The sequence below is a fragment of the Pelodiscus sinensis genome, chromosome 5 (genome assembly GCF_049634645.1).
Source record: "Pelodiscus sinensis isolate JC-2024 chromosome 5, ASM4963464v1, whole genome shotgun sequence".
Classification (NCBI taxonomy): Eukaryota; Metazoa; Chordata; order Testudines; family Trionychidae; genus Pelodiscus; species Pelodiscus sinensis.
In genome coordinates this window covers 76,588,725-76,605,778 of record NC_134715.1, presented here as the reverse complement: position 1 = coordinate 76,605,778, position 17,054 = coordinate 76,588,725, and the positions used below count along the sequence as shown (strand labels likewise).

General features: G+C 43.8%; 1 protein-coding gene across 1 annotated transcript in view; it reads left to right on the top strand.

The window, feature by feature from the left end:
- CFAP97 (cilia and flagella associated protein 97) overlaps nt 1-17,054 on the top strand; it is a 48,766-nt gene that overhangs the window by 14,482 nt on the left and 17,230 nt on the right. The window contains exon 3 of the mRNA XM_014576240.3: nt 10,874-11,142. Coding sequence (XP_014431726.2) covers nt 10,874-11,142 — 269 coding nt within the window. The remainder of the gene's footprint in view (nt 1-10,873; nt 11,143-17,054) is intronic.

Sequence of the window (17,054 nt, the reverse complement as noted above, 5' to 3'; positions counted from 1 at the left end):
TGTGGAAGTGCCTGTCAACTAGTCAATTAACAGCATTTTAACATCCTTACTTGCCGCCGCCACCTACATGCTATGGTACCCCTGCTGCCTTCCTAGCCCCATCAGCTGCGGGTTCTGGTGCCATGTCTGCTCCACTGGCTGGCTTTGCTCCCAGCCACTGGCAACCTCTGTGCTGGAGCGCTCTAGTCACATCAGCATCCTTCTAGACCATTAATGTTGCCAGACCAGAGAATCCCAGACCACAGAGGTTTAATCTGTATAGGAGGAAAAGCACACAAAAGACCAGATTTCATGATACATGATGTGTTTTGTAGAGGCCTAAACATAAACACTGTAATATTCCACATTTCATTTTTCTATCAAAATCTCTCTCAACCAGAAAATTCCCTTTGCTAGTTCCATCATCACACGTATAATTCCCACCTTTTGAGTAATATTTTCTCCTTCCTCTTTACCCCCAAGGAACGAAGCTATGGTTTTTATATTTCTGCCTATTGACAGTCATATAACAAAGGACATTACTCTGGCGATAACCTAGGTCTTCATCTGTGATCTTGCAATGGATTTAGTACAACTGGACCCTTGCCTTGCAAAATGCTATTTGAAGTAAGGGTTTACCCACTGTCATTGGTGTGATAGATTTGAGCTCTAGATCAAATTTTCCTGCACTGGTCTGTTTAGTATAAAATAGTAGAAAGTCATTCAGGGCATGTCTACACAGCAGGATTAAAATCGTCAATTGCGTAGCTTAAGTTGAAATAGCTTATTTTGACTTTGGGCACTTATTTTGAAATAGAGCACTCTTCCCCTACTCCTCGTACTGTGAGGTTTACAGAAATCCGAGTAAGAAGCTTGTTATTTTGAATATATTTTGAAATAACGGGCTTGTTGTGTAGACCTGCTCTACATTATTTCATCATAACTGATGTTATTCCGAAATAATGCTGCTGTGTAGCTGTGCCATCAGAGAATGAAGTTGAAGAAAAGAGCAGTGAGTGGGCGTATCACTGTGCTTGTAATAACTTGCAGTCTGATGTGGTTAAATGTCAGCTGCCATATCTTGTTAAATATTCTGATAAATTATTAGCTAGTTGAAAAAACAGTCATAAGAACTGCCATACTGGGTAAGACCAAAAGTCTGTCTAGAACAGGATCCTGTCTCTGACAGTAGCCAGTACCAGACCTTCAGGGAGGCTGCGTCTAGACTGGCATGATTTTGGCCAGGGAAAAGTTTTCCGTTAAAAGTATTTGTGCAAGAGAGCATCTATACTGGTATGTGCCTTTACGCAAGAGATTTGCTTTTGCGCAAAAGCATCCATGCCAGTGTAGATGCTCTCTTGCGCAAGAAAGCTCCGATGGCCATTTTAGCCATCGGGCTTTCTTGCACAAGAAATTAACGTTGCTGTCTACGCTGGCCCTCTTGCTCAAGAATACTTGCACAAGAGGGTTTATCCCTGAGCAGAGTATTTGTGCAAGAACCACTGATTTTGTACATTACAAAGTCAGTGTTCTTGTGCAAATAATCGTGGCCAGTGTAGACAGGCGGCAAGATTTTGTGCAAAAGCAGCCGCTTTTGTGCAAAATCATGCCAGTCTAGACGCAGCCGGAGAGTGTACCGAACAGGTATCGAGATAGGAAGGGAAATAAGTTTCTTCTATCACCAGTTGAACTATGGGAACATGGTGTCACCCTAATCAACTCTGCTTCTGTACTTTACTTGTTAGTTTCTTTTTGTATTTATTTTTAGTGCAGTTTAGTGAGGTGTAATATTAGTGAGATTCTGATGTATTATCTGATTGGATAGACAAAAGCATTTGATTTGTAGTGCTAAGGATGCTAAAGTTTTGCTCTGATGAGGAAACCTGTATATATTTTTGCTTGACTAAATATTTAATCTTTACTGTGCTTCATAGGGACTTTATAATAGAACAAGACTGGGATAATTTACCCATTTCAAGAGACTAAGGCACTCTCAGTTAGAAGATGCTCTCTGTGTAGAGGCTTCAATCAATGAAGGGTTGAGATGCGTAAGTGTTGCTTATCATAGTATATATACGTTCAAAACTTATATTAGGAAAGAGCGCTGAAGTTATTTTATTACTTATTAAATTAAGTAGATTGAATGTGCAGTCTGATACAGTGGCTCTTGCTGTTGTACAGCAACTATCAATGGGAGAACTAACTGAAATTTTTAACCCAGTTGTATTTCTTTGTGCAGGTCATGCCACCAGCCATTGTAATGGGGTGGCAATCACCTCCCATGAGCCACCTCTTCTCTGGCTGAATGTGTGCGCCTGCACTCTCTGTCCATCATCCAAAAGCCTTTTCAGCAACTCAGCACTCTGGCTGAGTCACCTCCTGTGTATATCAAAGAACCACTTCTGGGGTACACATCTAATGGGGCCCATCTCGATGCCTGCTACCAGGGTCCCTCTTAGCCTGTTCCCCACTCAGAGCAAGTGATGCCTCCAGGGCTTCCCTTCCTGGAGAGCTTCCTCATCCTTATCTCGGGTTTCATCTCATAGTCTCAACATGTTGATTCCTCTCCATCCAGCTCTCCCCATGGAGCTGTCTACAGTTCTGCCACTCCCTCAGCCAGCCTGTCAGTCTGCACATCTTGAAGGCTCCTACGTCTAGACTGCAAGCCTCTTTCAAAAGAGGCTTTTTCGAAAGATATTTCTGAAAAAGCCTCTTTTGAAAAAGAGCATCTAGACTACAACCAGTACTTTTGAGAAAGCAAGCCGCTTTTTCGAAGGATAGCACCCAGGCAGTCTGGATGCTCTCTTTCAAAAAAGCACAGTTTGCATTACATATTGCCTCTTTTCGAAAGAGCATTTTTGAAAAAAGGTGTTCTTCTTCGTAAAACGAGGTTTTCCGCTTTCGAAAAAGCTGCTGTGTTCTTTCAATTTACTTCTAAAAACGCGGCAGCAGTCTAGATGCAGGGGAAGTTTTTTCCGAAAAGGCCACTTTTTTTGAAAAAACCCTGTAGTCTAGACACACTCTGACTGCTGTTCTGGTCTCCAGCTCCTTTTATAGGGCCTTCCTCGCCACTGATTTGGTGTTTCTCCCTGCAGCCACTCTAGCCTCCTTTTATGACCTCTCTGTTGCTTCTCTTCTGGGGTAGGATGTGGCAAAGCCATAAGCCTCCAGTGGGGGCTCCAGGGCCAGGTCCCCTCATCCCCATCACAGCCATACTGTGAATAAATTTATACTGGTCATGCTATACTCTACTACTTGTAGTATTGATTGCATCAGAGTTCCTAGAAAGATGCCAGTCCAGCTCTGCTGTAGAAGTTTCACGGCACTGCCTCATCAATATATAATGTAGCTCCTTCACAGCACTTCCATGTAAACAGTTGATTGAGAGGCTTATTGGATCCTCCATTATAGACCAGTGCTAAGTTAAATGAGACATCATACCTTCATTATTTTTCATCACTACTACACTCCTTATGATTTTAAGAATTTATCACAACAGTAAAGAAATATGTTATGGAAGAAAAGTGAAATAATGAGACTTATGCATATTGACCTCTAAGGATCTCAAAGTGCTTGATGATGTTTATTAACTTATATGGAGGAATTGTGTTACTCTCCATTGGAGTACGGCCTTCTTTGGGGTGTATTGTGACGTTATGTAACTTTATTGTGTTCTGCCATACCAATTAGGGAATGAAGTAAAGAGTCCTGTGTGTTGTTGGTGCTACTTGTATTACCATAATCAAAGATGGTCCTAGCCTCAAAAAGCTAGCTTACAAATGAAATAGAAGACAATAGACAACAGATGGATACAGGCAGAGGTGAGGGAGTACAAGGAAATGGTATTGGTCACTGTGATAGGTCAATCTCAGCACATCATAGCCTAACTATTGTCAGGTGTTTTATAAGCAGCTCAGCAAAAGTTTTGAGATGGTATATGAAGATTGATAATGAGGTAGCTTTGCATAGATTTTTAGGAAACACATCCCAAACAGAAGAGGCTACTTGAGAGAAATCATGAGGGTACTTGTTTGGAAAATGTAACAATTAAGCAGCAGCAGTGTGGTGTCCCCTATCCAGCTACCCTAGAGCAGTAATTGCTAATCTCTGGGCAAGGAATTGAAGGTACTATATGACTGGAGCAGCGTGGTAAGAGATGGAACTGAAAATACTAAAATGGAGTTTGAGCAGTAGACCAATAACAACACTTTGTTCTTGTGTGAAAAGTGTGTGAAATCATCAGTAACAAGTATTCAGGGGCCGAATGGTCTCTTCTGAGAGATTGCATTGCCAGAAGTTTAGAAACTCCAACACAATGTTGGGGAATCCATTAAAAACTTTTTCACAGTAACCTGATTTTGACCTTGCCTACCTTATGAAAAAAAAAAAAAAAAGGAAGTATGGCTATGGGGGATAAGGAGCAAGTAGGTGAAATCATTGTGGTAATAAAGCTGGTGTTTGTGTGTCATGCACCACCAATGTAACCCACGATAAGGTGGGTGCATAATTGGCTGGATAACCGTAGTCAGAGAGTTGTTGTTAACGGTGCTAAATCCTGCTGGAAAGGGATAACAAGTGGAGTTCTGCAAGGGTATGTTTTGGGACCCGTACTGTTCAATATCTTCATCAATGATGTAGATATTGGGATAGAGAGTATGCTTATTAAGTTTGCAACTTCTTTGGAGGATAGGGACATAATTCAAAATGACCTTAGCAAGTTAGAGAAATGGTCAGAGGTAAACAGGATGAAGTTCAATAAAGAGAAATGCAAAGTGCTCCACTTAGGAAGGAACAATCAGTTCCATACATACAAGATGGGAAGCGACTGTCTAGGAAGGAGCATGGCGGAAAGGGATCTAGGGGTCATAGTGGACCACAAGTTGAATATGAGTCAACAGTGTGATGCTGTTGCAAAAAAAGCAAATATGATTCTAGGTTGTATCAACAGGTGTGTTGTAAGCAAAACTCGTGAAGTCATTCTGCCACTCTACTCTGCACTAGTTAGGCCTCAGCTGGAGTACTGTGTCCAGTTCTGGGTGCCACATTTCAAGAAAGATGTGGAGAAATTGGAAAGGGTACAGAGAAGAGCGACAAGAATGATTAAAGGTCTAGAGAACATGACCTATGAAGCCAGACTTCATGAACTGGGCTTGTTTAGTTTGGGAAAAAAGAAGATTAAGGGGGGGACATGATAGCAGTTTTCAAATATCTAAAAGGGTGTCACAAGGAGGAAGGAGAAAATTTGTTCCTCTTGGTTTCTGAGGACAGGACAAGGAGTAATGGGCTTAAAGTGCAGCAAGGGAGGTTTAGATTGGACATTAGGAAAAAATTCCTAACTGTCAGGATGGTCAAATATTGGAATAAATTGCCAAGGGAGGTGGTGGAATCTCCCTCTCTGGTGATATTTAAGAACAGGTTAGATAGACATCTGTCAGGGATGGTGTAGACGGAGCTTGGTCCTGCCTTGATGGCGGGGGGCTGGACTCGATGACCTCTCGAGGTCCCTTCCAGTCCTATGATTCTATGATTCTATCTCTTTTACTAACTGTTTTCCAAATTACTAATATCTCTCTTCCAAGTACTTTCATGTTCTTCAGCTTTAGTTCCGCATGGTCCCGTAGGGATATGTTTGATACTGTTAAGAAAGAACACTGCCACTTTGTTTTTGCTACATTAATCATGTAGCATAGGTATACTTTGTTCTTTTTAGCTTATATAGGTTTATCTGGTGAGTCATATCCCAGATCTGTATCTTTGAATGACTTTGGTAAATAAGTGCACTTTTGTTATAAATGAAGTGCTACATTGTCAAGATGTTTAAGGCTTATTAATGTGTTATATACACACTAGGTCTTCACCAGTTTTACATTGTAGTATATATTGGTAATTTGTATACTATCTTGACAAACCGACTAAACTGTCTTTCCTGATGTGACCTGTGCTGCAGATAGTGTTGCTGAAGTTAAATTCTTATATTTATTGGAGGTTCTTCTGGTGATCGAGTTTAATTGTTCCTATGAGAACTGTTTGGATTTGACAAAAAGCTTTTCTGGGTCTTTTAAGTGTTAGCACTTAGGCCAAGTTTTCCAAAAGTGACTTGTGATCACTCTTAGTTTTTGAGAACTTAATTTGAAATCCTTAAAGGAGCCTGATTTCTTACAAAGATGGTGCTCAGCATTTGCTGAAAATCATTCTCCTTGGAATTGTGTATAATGGCATCAAGCCAGGCACCCAATAATAACTTTTGAGAGGCTTGGCCTTTATTGCTAATTAACTTTTATCTTTGAACCAAATATTTCTGATACAAGAAACTGCCCATTTGAAAATGCCAAATATTCCTTGGCATATTGAAGAACTCTGAGGTGAGAAATTTGTGTTTTCACTCTTTATTTTTGTTCTGTGGTGTCATATCACTCTTTTTAAAATTCTGTGTTTACTGACTATTTTAATAGTTCCAGTCCAGGTTCATCTCTTTTTCTCCATTATTTGTTTTTAAGTGGCCATACATTTACTTGCTTATTTCTCTCTTCCCCAACAAGGACCACTTATAAATCCCTTCTGTTTGGGAGTCTTGTACCAAATTCATGGTAATCTTCAGGAAATATGTTTTTATTTCTCTAGGAAGTTCCTGTATTCCTCACACAGGCAACTACTTGTATTTCTAAAATGTGATTCCTTCCCTATTGCACTATTGGGGCAGAGAGCCATGGAGCAGTTTCTAGCCCTGATCTTCCTGAAATTGTATTACAACTGCTAGAAAACTTCTGTGAGGCTTATGTTGGTATCATAAAGGAGTCCACTGCTGTGCCAACATCTGGGTTCAGTGCTATGGTAGCATGGTATTAGTGGCGCGCGCGTGCACACACACACACACACACACACATACACGTAATTACTATGGCATCTGTAATGACTTTTGGTGTCATATTCAAGGAGAAACTGTCTTCACTATAATTAGTTTTCCCCATGTATCCTTTTCATTAGACAAGCGAATGTAGGATTATGTGTGTAAAGGTACAAAGCAGTAGGTTCTTGTCTGCCTAGAGCCTAGCTTGTGCTGATAACGGCCAGTCAAAGGGAAACAGCTTTGCACACTGCTGATTTGCGTCCATCTCAGTGTCTGTTTTTCTCTTTGCTCTAATTTGTTAATGAGGGCGGCTGGCTCTAGATTTCATTGGCTCTGTCTGGTAAGATAAGTGGTAGAAGATGCATATGGGAAACCACTAAACCGCAAGTCTACAGATGTTCACTGATAAAAGCCCCAAATGCTCAAAAACAGCTCCTTGTAAGGCAACAAAGGTCATGGCCGGGGTAAGCATAAACAGGGCTGGGGCAATGAGTGCCGTTATTGGACCAAGACCAGGGCTACCCACTTACAGACAGAGAGGACTGATGACTACAATAAAGGGGAATGCAAAAGAATCTGTGTATACTCCTTGGAATGTGGGGGAGAGAATGTGTGTTGTACAACTATGCTTCTGTAGGGTGTAGTTGAGCTTCTGCTACAGTAGACACATAACCATAACAGAAAACTCCAGTTTACGTTTGCTCCTGTGTGTCTGTTGGCCATGTCTGAAGACATAGGATACCCTAATTGCATGTCCATCTGTCATGTCCCCAACAGTTAAAGTATCTACAGCAGAGGTGGGCAATAATTTTTTATGAAGGACGAGTCCAAGAATTTGGAAAGTAGTCAAGGGCTGCACTCTTCCATGATACTAATGGAGGAGGTATAGGGTCTGGGCTGGAGAGTGCGTCCAGAAGGGAGCTTGTGTTAAGGAACTGGGGTACAGGAGAGGGTGTGGGGAATGCGAAGGAGTTTGGGTAAAAGAGACGTTTGTGACCTGGGTAGGGTGACCATCTGTTCCATTTTTATTGGAACAGTCCCTTATTTAAGTCCTCCTGTCATCCAGAATTTTTTTTTTTAAATAGGCACATTATCCTGTATTTCCCTTGCACTGACGGGGAGAGGGAGAAGAGGAGCAGGGATGATTAATCATCTGTGAAGCTGAGCTGCTGCACAGCCTAGAGGGAACACTGGTTGTGACCTGCGACAGGAGGTGGTGTGACCTGGGGCAGGATCTCGGATAGAATATGGAGGCAGGAGGGGACTTAGGGTTTGGGTTATGTGGAGTGAGAGTCAGAGGGTTGGGGTGCAAGAGGCAAGCTCTGGCCGGGAGACTTACCTGCTTGGCTCCTGGCCAGCAGCCTTCTCAGACCTCTCAGACCGACTCTCTGGCTGCAGGGGCCATGTGATCTTTAAATAGCTATGAGCTGGAACAGGGATGGTAGCTTAGCTAGCTGCCTGTTGACAGCAGGCAACTCCCATTGGAAACTAGCCAATGAGATTGTGCTTGGGGTAGGGGAGGACAGTGTGAAACCTCTCTCCCCTCCCCTGAGCTTGCAGCTATTCAGCTGTTTAAACAGAGCTCTGCAGCAGCTGCTTTTCTCCTCTGAATGGAGTGGGGGAGCCTGAGACTGCCCACAGTTTTGTGTTTTGCCCAGGCCTGATCTACAGCATAGATTGTGTGTATAGACGTGTGCACGGGGTGTGCCGGGTGTGCCCAGGCACACCCTAATGTCTCGGGCTGGCTAGTGGCTGCTGGAGGAGGAGAGGGATTTGTGACGGGGCACTACAGCCCCTCATTTTAAATTCCCCGCAGCCATCTACGGGGCACTGTGGGGCAGAGAGTGCACAGGTAAGAGGGAAGATGCCTGGGCGTGGCATGATGTCACGGCCCAGGACTTTAAAACCGCGTAGCCCAGCTCCAGAAGCAGCTGGGCCCGAGTACAGAGGTTGGCTGGCCCGAGCCATTTTTGCAACCTGGACCCCGCCCCGTCCCGGCGGCACCGCACAGCACCCCAGGGACACACCAGGCTAGGGCCTGGCCGGCCGGCCTGTAGTTTGAGCCAGCTCTGACTCCAGCCCCGCGAATTGGAAGGCAGAAGCCTAAGGGAAGGGAGGGGTGGGGAGAGGATGGTGGAAAAATAAGAGGAAGGGGTGGGAGAGGAAGGGGCTTTTGCTGAGGGGAAGGGATCAGGTCAGGAGAAGAAAGGAGAAGGCATCAAGGGACAGGGTAGAGTAGACACAAATGCCAGGGGGCCAAGTGTATTTGGGGTTGGGAAGGAATTTTCCTCCAGGGTAGATTGGCAGAGACCCTGGAGGTTTTTCGCCTTCCTCTGTAGCATGGGGTACAGATCACAGCTGGAGGATTCTCTGCATCTTGGGGTCTTCAAAGTATTTGAAGGCTTCAATATCTGAGATATAGGTGAGAGGATTATTCTAGGAGGGGTGGGTGAGATTCTGTGGCCTGTACTGTGCAGGGGGTCAGACTAGATGATCATAATGGTCCCTTCTGACTTTAAAGTCTGAGACAATGAGGAAAAGGGCAGGAGGGGAAGTGTCAGTGGGTGGGGAGACAGGGTGATGCTGGGAGAGGAGAGGGTAAGGGCATTGGGAGTTAGAGGGGAGAGGGGGAGGTGCTGGGAGAAGGCTTGAAAGAAGGGGTGGGCATGAGGAAGGCAGGGATGGAGCAAGGCATGTGTGAGGGCACAGGGGCATGAGGGGAATGGGGGCAGAGGGTGGTGAGGGGGTGGGCATCAGGGAAAAAGAGGGAAAAGGGGGCAGGGGCAGTGAGGAAGGGGGGTACCAGGAGGGTGCAGGGGTAAGGGAAGGTGCTGGTGCCAGGGGATTCTGGGGGTGAAGCAGAAGGACAGACACCTGCAGGGGGGGAGACCAGCACCAGAGAAGAGAGGCAGGGCAGGTATGTAGAGGGAGGTGTTGGGAGAGGGGAGGAGGAGAGGTAGCTCACATGATCAGAGTGGGGCTACTGGAGGAGTGGGTACGGGGGGAGAGAAGGGCTGGTGGGGCGGGAAGGTCGCAGGAAGGCTGAAGGCAGTGAGAAGGGCAGGAGTCGTGACAGCAGAGGAGGGTGAGGGGTTGGGGGGCAGCAGGCACCAGGGGAGCTGATGGAGCAAGGGGAGGAGACATGTCAATAAAGGGAAAAGGTAGAGGTTTATGAGATATTTATTAATAACTTGGGTGCCACAGTGGCACATCCAAACAAGCCACATGAACTCAGTACAGGTGCACAACACAAAATTCATTCTGCTCATGGGAGGAAACTCTTAGAGGGAACACTTACCCCAGTGTGTATCACATTAACTTGGGGGTGGAGAGGCTGGGGGAATGCAATTGCAGGACAGTTGCATGAGGGAGGTTTGGGGGGGGGACTAATCCCTATTGGTAGAAGGAAGGTGGGGAAAGTCCTTAGAAGGAGATCACATGACACCTTTTACTTCTGGTCATGTGTCCATCTTGTCCGGAGAGTGTTACCTCCAGAGGTGTGGCCAATGGGCATCAGGGGTGTGGCTAATGGGGGTCAAAGTACATTTAAAAAATTCTTTGGGTGCACACCCTAATGAAATGTGCTGCACATGCCTGTGATAGTGTGTATTTACATACTGATGGTTCATTTGAATATTGAAAGCTTCAGCGGGTAGCCAAGTTGATCTGTAACAGGAAAAACATAAAAAAAACCAAATAAACTAATTGCACCTTATAACTAGCCTGAGAGTTTTAGGTGCTTAGCACCTTTCAGCCACAGGCCCTCAGAGAAGAAAATGTGATGGCTAACATTTTCTAACTGAACAAGTGGCATGATTTGCAGATGTGCCAGGCAGCTCCTATTAAACTAAATGTGGTGATGGCGCTTGAGAGTTATGAACATAAGGACACTTATTACAGGTATCTAAATGCTGAATTGCAGGTCCATGTGTAGAAAAATTCTGACTTATTTTTCCTAGGTCTATAAATAAAGCATAGTAATATAAAATAATTTGCATGTGGTGTCTTTCATCTGAGCGTGTGCTCTTTGTTTTTATGTTTTTAAAGCTTTTCTACATTTGGAGAAAAAAGAACAGCAACAACTGGTCGTTGATCAGCCTTCTCCAGGGTCAAGGAAAAATTACTCTTTCACAAATGAGAAAGTAAGACAAATTGATCGGGAAAACCAAAGGCTATTAAAAGAACTGTCCAGACAATCTGAAAAGCCAAGGAGCAAAAGTGCCACTCTGAAGAAACCTGATAGCCTGCCACCTAAGTTATACCATAGTGCCCTCAACAGGCAGAAGGAGCAGCAAAGGATTGAAAGAGAGAATCTGGTAAGTTAAAAAACATGATTTGGATCAGTGTAGGCTGCTTAGTACCAGATGGGCCACTATTAAATTGCTGACAATTTAGTAAGGCAGCATTTGAAGTTTCTTTTCAGTTTTTTAAATGTTTATTCTATTAAGTCCAGAATAAATTATTATTTCAATAACAGTGATAGCCACATGTAATTAGGCAGAAGTGTGAAATAATGTCTTACATACTTGTATGACCTCCATCTCTAGTTTCTGAACACACCGTATGAATATACATTTGTAAGAGAAATATATCCGTCTAGTGATGTGAAAGTGTAACCCTGTACATGATTAACTGATGAGTCATGTGTATCATCTCCCAAGGACCCAACTGCCCCCCCTGCGCTGCTGCCTCTATCAGAGGCAGCAATGTGGGGGGGGAGAGGACAGGCTGTCAGGAAATCCCCCAACCTCCTGTGTGTAAGCATGTAACCGCTGGAAATGTCAGCGGTTAATTAAACACATTCTGACATCCCTAAATATCATCTTACTTTGACAAAACAGTTATTTTTTTAATATATGAAATGGATTTTAAACAGTATGGCTTCTTTTTCCTCGTAAAACTTTTCTGCTTGAGGGACACAGCTTTTGTTTAAATCTGTTAATGTACTCTGAATTCTGGATGGAAGATTAAGTAAACTAATCTAACACAACATGTATTATGGTTTTCCCTCCTTTTAAGACAAGGCATGTATAAAGGCGAGACATGTATAAAAACTATCTATGCAATTACAAGGGGACCCATTAAGTATTTTGCTATATACAGAGAATAAATATTATGACATAAACTAAATCATAAATAACTAAGCGTATCATCAGTCATCCTTTTCAATATCTGTAGTTCTCTGCTTGTCCCATTATTTTGAACCTCTATGTACTAACTCATTTTAGTGACAAACATGAATCCAGTTTTAAGTGTAATAGGGTATTGCTACAGCTGATCAAATAGTAAAATAATTTTAAATGTTGCATAAAAGTACAGAATTTAGTTTATAATGACTTGCAATCAAATTAGATATAATTATTTGTTAATGTGTATGTCAAAATTCATATCAGAGTTATGCCTGCTTAAGATGGGGTGCATTAACAGAAGTGTTTTGAGCAGGACATGAGAAGTCATTCTTCCACTATACTCTGCGCTGATTAGGCCTCAGTTGGAGTATTGTGTCCAGTTCTGGGCATCACATTTCAAGAAACGTGTGGAAAAATTGAAGAAGGTCAAGAGAATAGTAACAAAAATGATTAGAGGCCTAGAAAACCTGAGCTATGAGGGAAGTCTGAAAGAATTCAGTTTGTTTAGTTTAGAAAAGAGAAAACTGAAAGGAGACATCATAGCAGTTTTCAGGTATCTAAAAGGGTGTTACAAGAGGGAAGGAGAAAAATTGTTCTCCTTGACCTCTAACATAGGACAATAAGCAATGGGCTTAAATTGCAGCAAGGAAGATTTAGTTTGGACATTAGGAAAAACTTCTTATTCCAGTGTTTCCTGACAGTTAAGTTGTCTAGGAAGGTTGTGGAATCTCCATCACTGGAGATATTTAATAGCAGTTTAGATGAACATTTATTAGGGATGATTTAGACCAGGGGTGGGGAACCTCAGTCTTGGGGGCCAGATGTGGCCCCCAGCTTGCCTGGATTTGGCCCCTGAAGCTCAAGGCCCACACTTGCATTGGGGAGGTTGTGCTGGCATTCCAGCCCCACAACTGCCCCACAACTGTGCTAGAGCACACAAACTCTATGAGGCTGGGCCCCCCAGGCTCTGGTGTGCAAGGGAAATGTAGGGAGTGTCTTTCTCCTTCTCAGTCGGGTGTCATGTCAGTGTGGGGTTTTTTGTGTGAAGCCTTCAACTGATTTTTCTGTGGGTCAGTGGCCTTGGACCCAAAAAAGGTTCACCATCCCTGATCTAGACGTGTTTGGTCCTGCCATGAGGTCAGGGGCCTGGAATTGATGATTTCTCAAGGTCCTTTCAAGTTCTAGTATACTGTGTATTGGGAAGGAGAAATCGTAACAACTAGAATATTTGATCAAATGTACTTCCCAGGTGACAACAGAAACAAACAGAACTAGTTGACTAATCACTTCCTCCCCCCTTGCTGCCTCTTTCTGATAGAGGCAGCAAGCGGGGAGGAAGTGACTAGATGCCTCGTTCTGATAAAGGCAGCAAGGAGGAGAGAGGGGGGTGCTTCAAAGCAGCAGCAGCAGCACCACATTGAGCCTGGGGACAGACCCTGGGCTCTATGCAGCGCTGCTGCTTTGAAGCGCTCCATACAGCGTTTCAAAGTGGCAGCATGGCATGGAGCGCAGGGTCAGCTGGGGACTCTTAGTCTCCATCTGACCCCAGGCTCCATGCCGCACTGCTGCTTTGAAACGCTGCAGGGAGCACAGGGCAGTGTCCCATTGGCCCTGCACTCCCCACAACACTTTTGCCATTGAAGCGTAGCAACAGCCCTGGGGCTGTTGGTACACTACAAAGGAGGATGCGCCCTTATCAACTAATCAAATAGTTGATGCAAATTGCATCGACTATTCAGTTAGCCAGTTAATCTAAATTTAACATCCATAATCACAATCTGAAAATTTTTATTCGGGCTTTTCTGTGAATTCCCTCAGAGAAAATTGGTTTGGTTGATTTGCTGACCCAAAAAGGAAGATACTGCATAAAACTATCTAAATACATACTTTCCTTTGTTAACGTCCAGTTTTTATCTGGATTAAAAATACTTCTTGGGGATTTAGTGATCAGGTGAAGTTAATATCCATTACAAGTCTCTGGGGGCTATCACCATGTCTAAGCTATAGTCCTATATCCTGTGCTTGGATTGTTAGAGATTTAATAGAAATTTGTTAGATTACATAATCTTTTTATACTCTGGTTCAGTATAGAGGGAATCAAATTGTCCATTAAAAAATAATATAGTGGAATTTTCTTTGTTTTCTAAAATTTAACTGAGATATAGATGACATTCTGCTGGTTTTCTTTCTTTATAATAGGCAATTTAAACTACATATCAATCAGTTATATGTTCCTTTGGCCACTTATATTCTGGATTGCCAAACTGTCCCACGGCTGTCCCACTGCTGGCATGCTCCGAGGCTTTGCTCCCCATCTCCCGGGTCTGCTGGTCAGACCAGGGAGACTGGGAGCAAAGCCTTGGAGCACGCTTGCAGCGGGACAGCCTAGGCGCGCTTGAGCTGTCCCCCTGCAGGCGTGCTCCGCGGCTTTGCTCCCCGTCTCCCTGGTCTGCAGGGAGACAGGGAGCAAAGCCTTGGAGCACGCCTGCAGCGGGACAGCCCAGGCGTGCCGCGGCTGTCCCACTGCGGGCGTGCTCCGAGGCTTTGCTCCCCATCTCCCTGGTCTGCTGGTCGGGAGACAGGGATCAAAGCTGCGGAACACGCCCGCAGGGGGACAGCTCAAGTCTGCAGGGAGACGGGGAGCAGCTTTTCTCGCCCCGAAGGACGGGGGCGGCGGACCGCGGCGCATCTGGGCATCCCGCCGCTCCCGTCCTCCGGGGCAAGAAAAGCCCCGTTCGTAACTGCGGATCTGACATAAGTCGGATCTGTGTAACTCGGGGACTGCCTGTAGTTCTCACAATTGCCTCCAGTGTTTGTGCAGTTTCTTGTCAGGTGGTGTTGAAAACCAGAGGCCGTTCTCCAGATGGGCTCTAATCATAACACAATAGATACACTGTTATAATTTGTCATTTTCTTATCTAAACATTGTCCTATTTAATTCTTTTATAACCCATCATATACTTCTTTGTTACTGCTAACTTAAATCTACAAGTACTTTTCTATATCAGTGTATCCATCATCACAGATAACCCTCATGGTTACATGCCATCCCCACCTCTCCCTTCTGCCTCTGTATCAAATGCGGGGGTGGAGGGGAGCCAGTGTTCGCAGGGAGCCAGCTCTTGTGGAGCCATCTCCCACAGAGGCAGCAGCACAGGGGGACAGGCTGGAGCTGGGTGGGTGCAGGGAGCACCGGTTCCTACCTGTCCCCCGTGTGTAAACATATACACATTAAAAAATTCAGTGGTTACACGTTTACCCAAATAAACATATTTTAACATCCCCATTCAGTATTGCCCAACAATCCATAGAAATTTTTTGGATAAAAAATAAATTACTTTGTATTTGCATACTCTAAAATCCAATTAGCCATTTCATAGTTTGCTCCCTTAATATGTGCAAAACATTTCTGAAGATGTTATTGATATTTGCTTGTAGCCCAAGAAGAAAAATATCACAAATACTGTGCACATGCTTCTGTACGTTAGTTATCCCCTAGAACAGTGGTTTTCAACTATGGGTCGCGACCAGTACTGAGTCATGAAACGTCAGACACTCTGTCTCGTTGCTGCAGAGTGATCAGGTGACCATTGAGGGGTGCTAAGGCAAGCTATTTGCCTCACATAGCACCACAGACTGTGCTGCCCCCCGGAAGCAGCCATCAGCAGGCCCTGCTCCTGGGGGTTGGGTAGAGAGGCACAGAACTCCACACACTGTGCCTGCCCTGAGCACTACCTCGGCACTCCCATTGGCCAGGAATCTGCTGCAGGCTGGTTCTAGGACACAGTATAATCTGCAGTCCCAGGAGAGGCAGGAAGCCTGCCTTAGCACCCCCACTGCACCACCAACTGGGAGCTGCTCAAATTTGGCTCCTTCTACCCCAGTCCTGATTTCCCCTCCCCTCCCGCAGAGCTGGAGCCCCCTCCTACTCTCCAAAGCTCTCATCCTCAGCTCCACCCCTGAGCCCATACTCCAGGCAAATTATGTTGAGTCACGGGCATCAACAATTTTCTTTCTTGGGTTATGAGAAAAAAAGTTTAAAAACCCACTGTCCTAGAATGTCAGCAGCATAAAACTGAATTGAAATATATGAATTGATAACTCTTCACAAATAATTCTTGAGAATTTGCTTTAAGAAAGAAAATTATCTTATATCTTACAAAAATGCCCTAAACTCAGTTTTTATATTTTACTCTTTAATATAGCTATGTCACTGGTACAGCCTTAAGATCTTTCTTTACGTGGCCATTTTAATGACTAACCTTTCCAATTTGATTTCTCATAGATGTCAAGCTTTTCCCATGGGGTTTTTTGGGTGTGTTTTTTTTTTGTTTTGTTTTTGTTTTGTTTTGTTAAATAGGCACTTCTGGTCATTTTGTTTAGATTGTAGACTATCATCTGAAATAGCAAGAACAAAATGTAACTGACCAGTAGAGGACACTAGTAATTCAAAAAATGTTTTATCCTTATGAAGTAAGTCTTTCTTTTTTTCCCCTTGACAATCTATTTTGTCCTAATGGAATGTAGAACAGAGGTTGCTGATATGTTCTAATCTTTCAGACTTCTTCAGGTGTATATCTCAGTCTTTACTGACACAAATTGAACCAAATGCTGTGTGAATATAAGCCTAGTATGCTATTGTCAGCATCCTAAAGCATATAGACTAGGGATGTAAATAGGTAACAGGTTACCCAGTAAGCATTGCCTTACTGGCATGCTTACTGGTTAACTGGTGCCCTGCCAAGCAACCCCCGCCCACCTGCTGGTCTACCACACGGTGCTGTGGGTGAGAGCATGTAGTTTAACCTGCTAACATTTTAAACTGGATTTTACATCTCTAATATAGGCTGGAATGTATCCTAAAGAACCTTACAAATTGGAATTAGTGGATAATTTAGATCTTAATCTCTCTGTGATTCAGTTTGTCTGTAAAATGGACTAAATCCCCATAACTCCAGCATTAGCTGTGAAAATAAATTCATTAATGCTTGTAAAATATTCAAATGCTGTAGTGCTGAGGACCATAGAAAAGCCTACAGGGCATGAATAATTCTGTCTTCAGGGCAAGATTTGAAAAGTGTGTAGTAAACACAGCATGG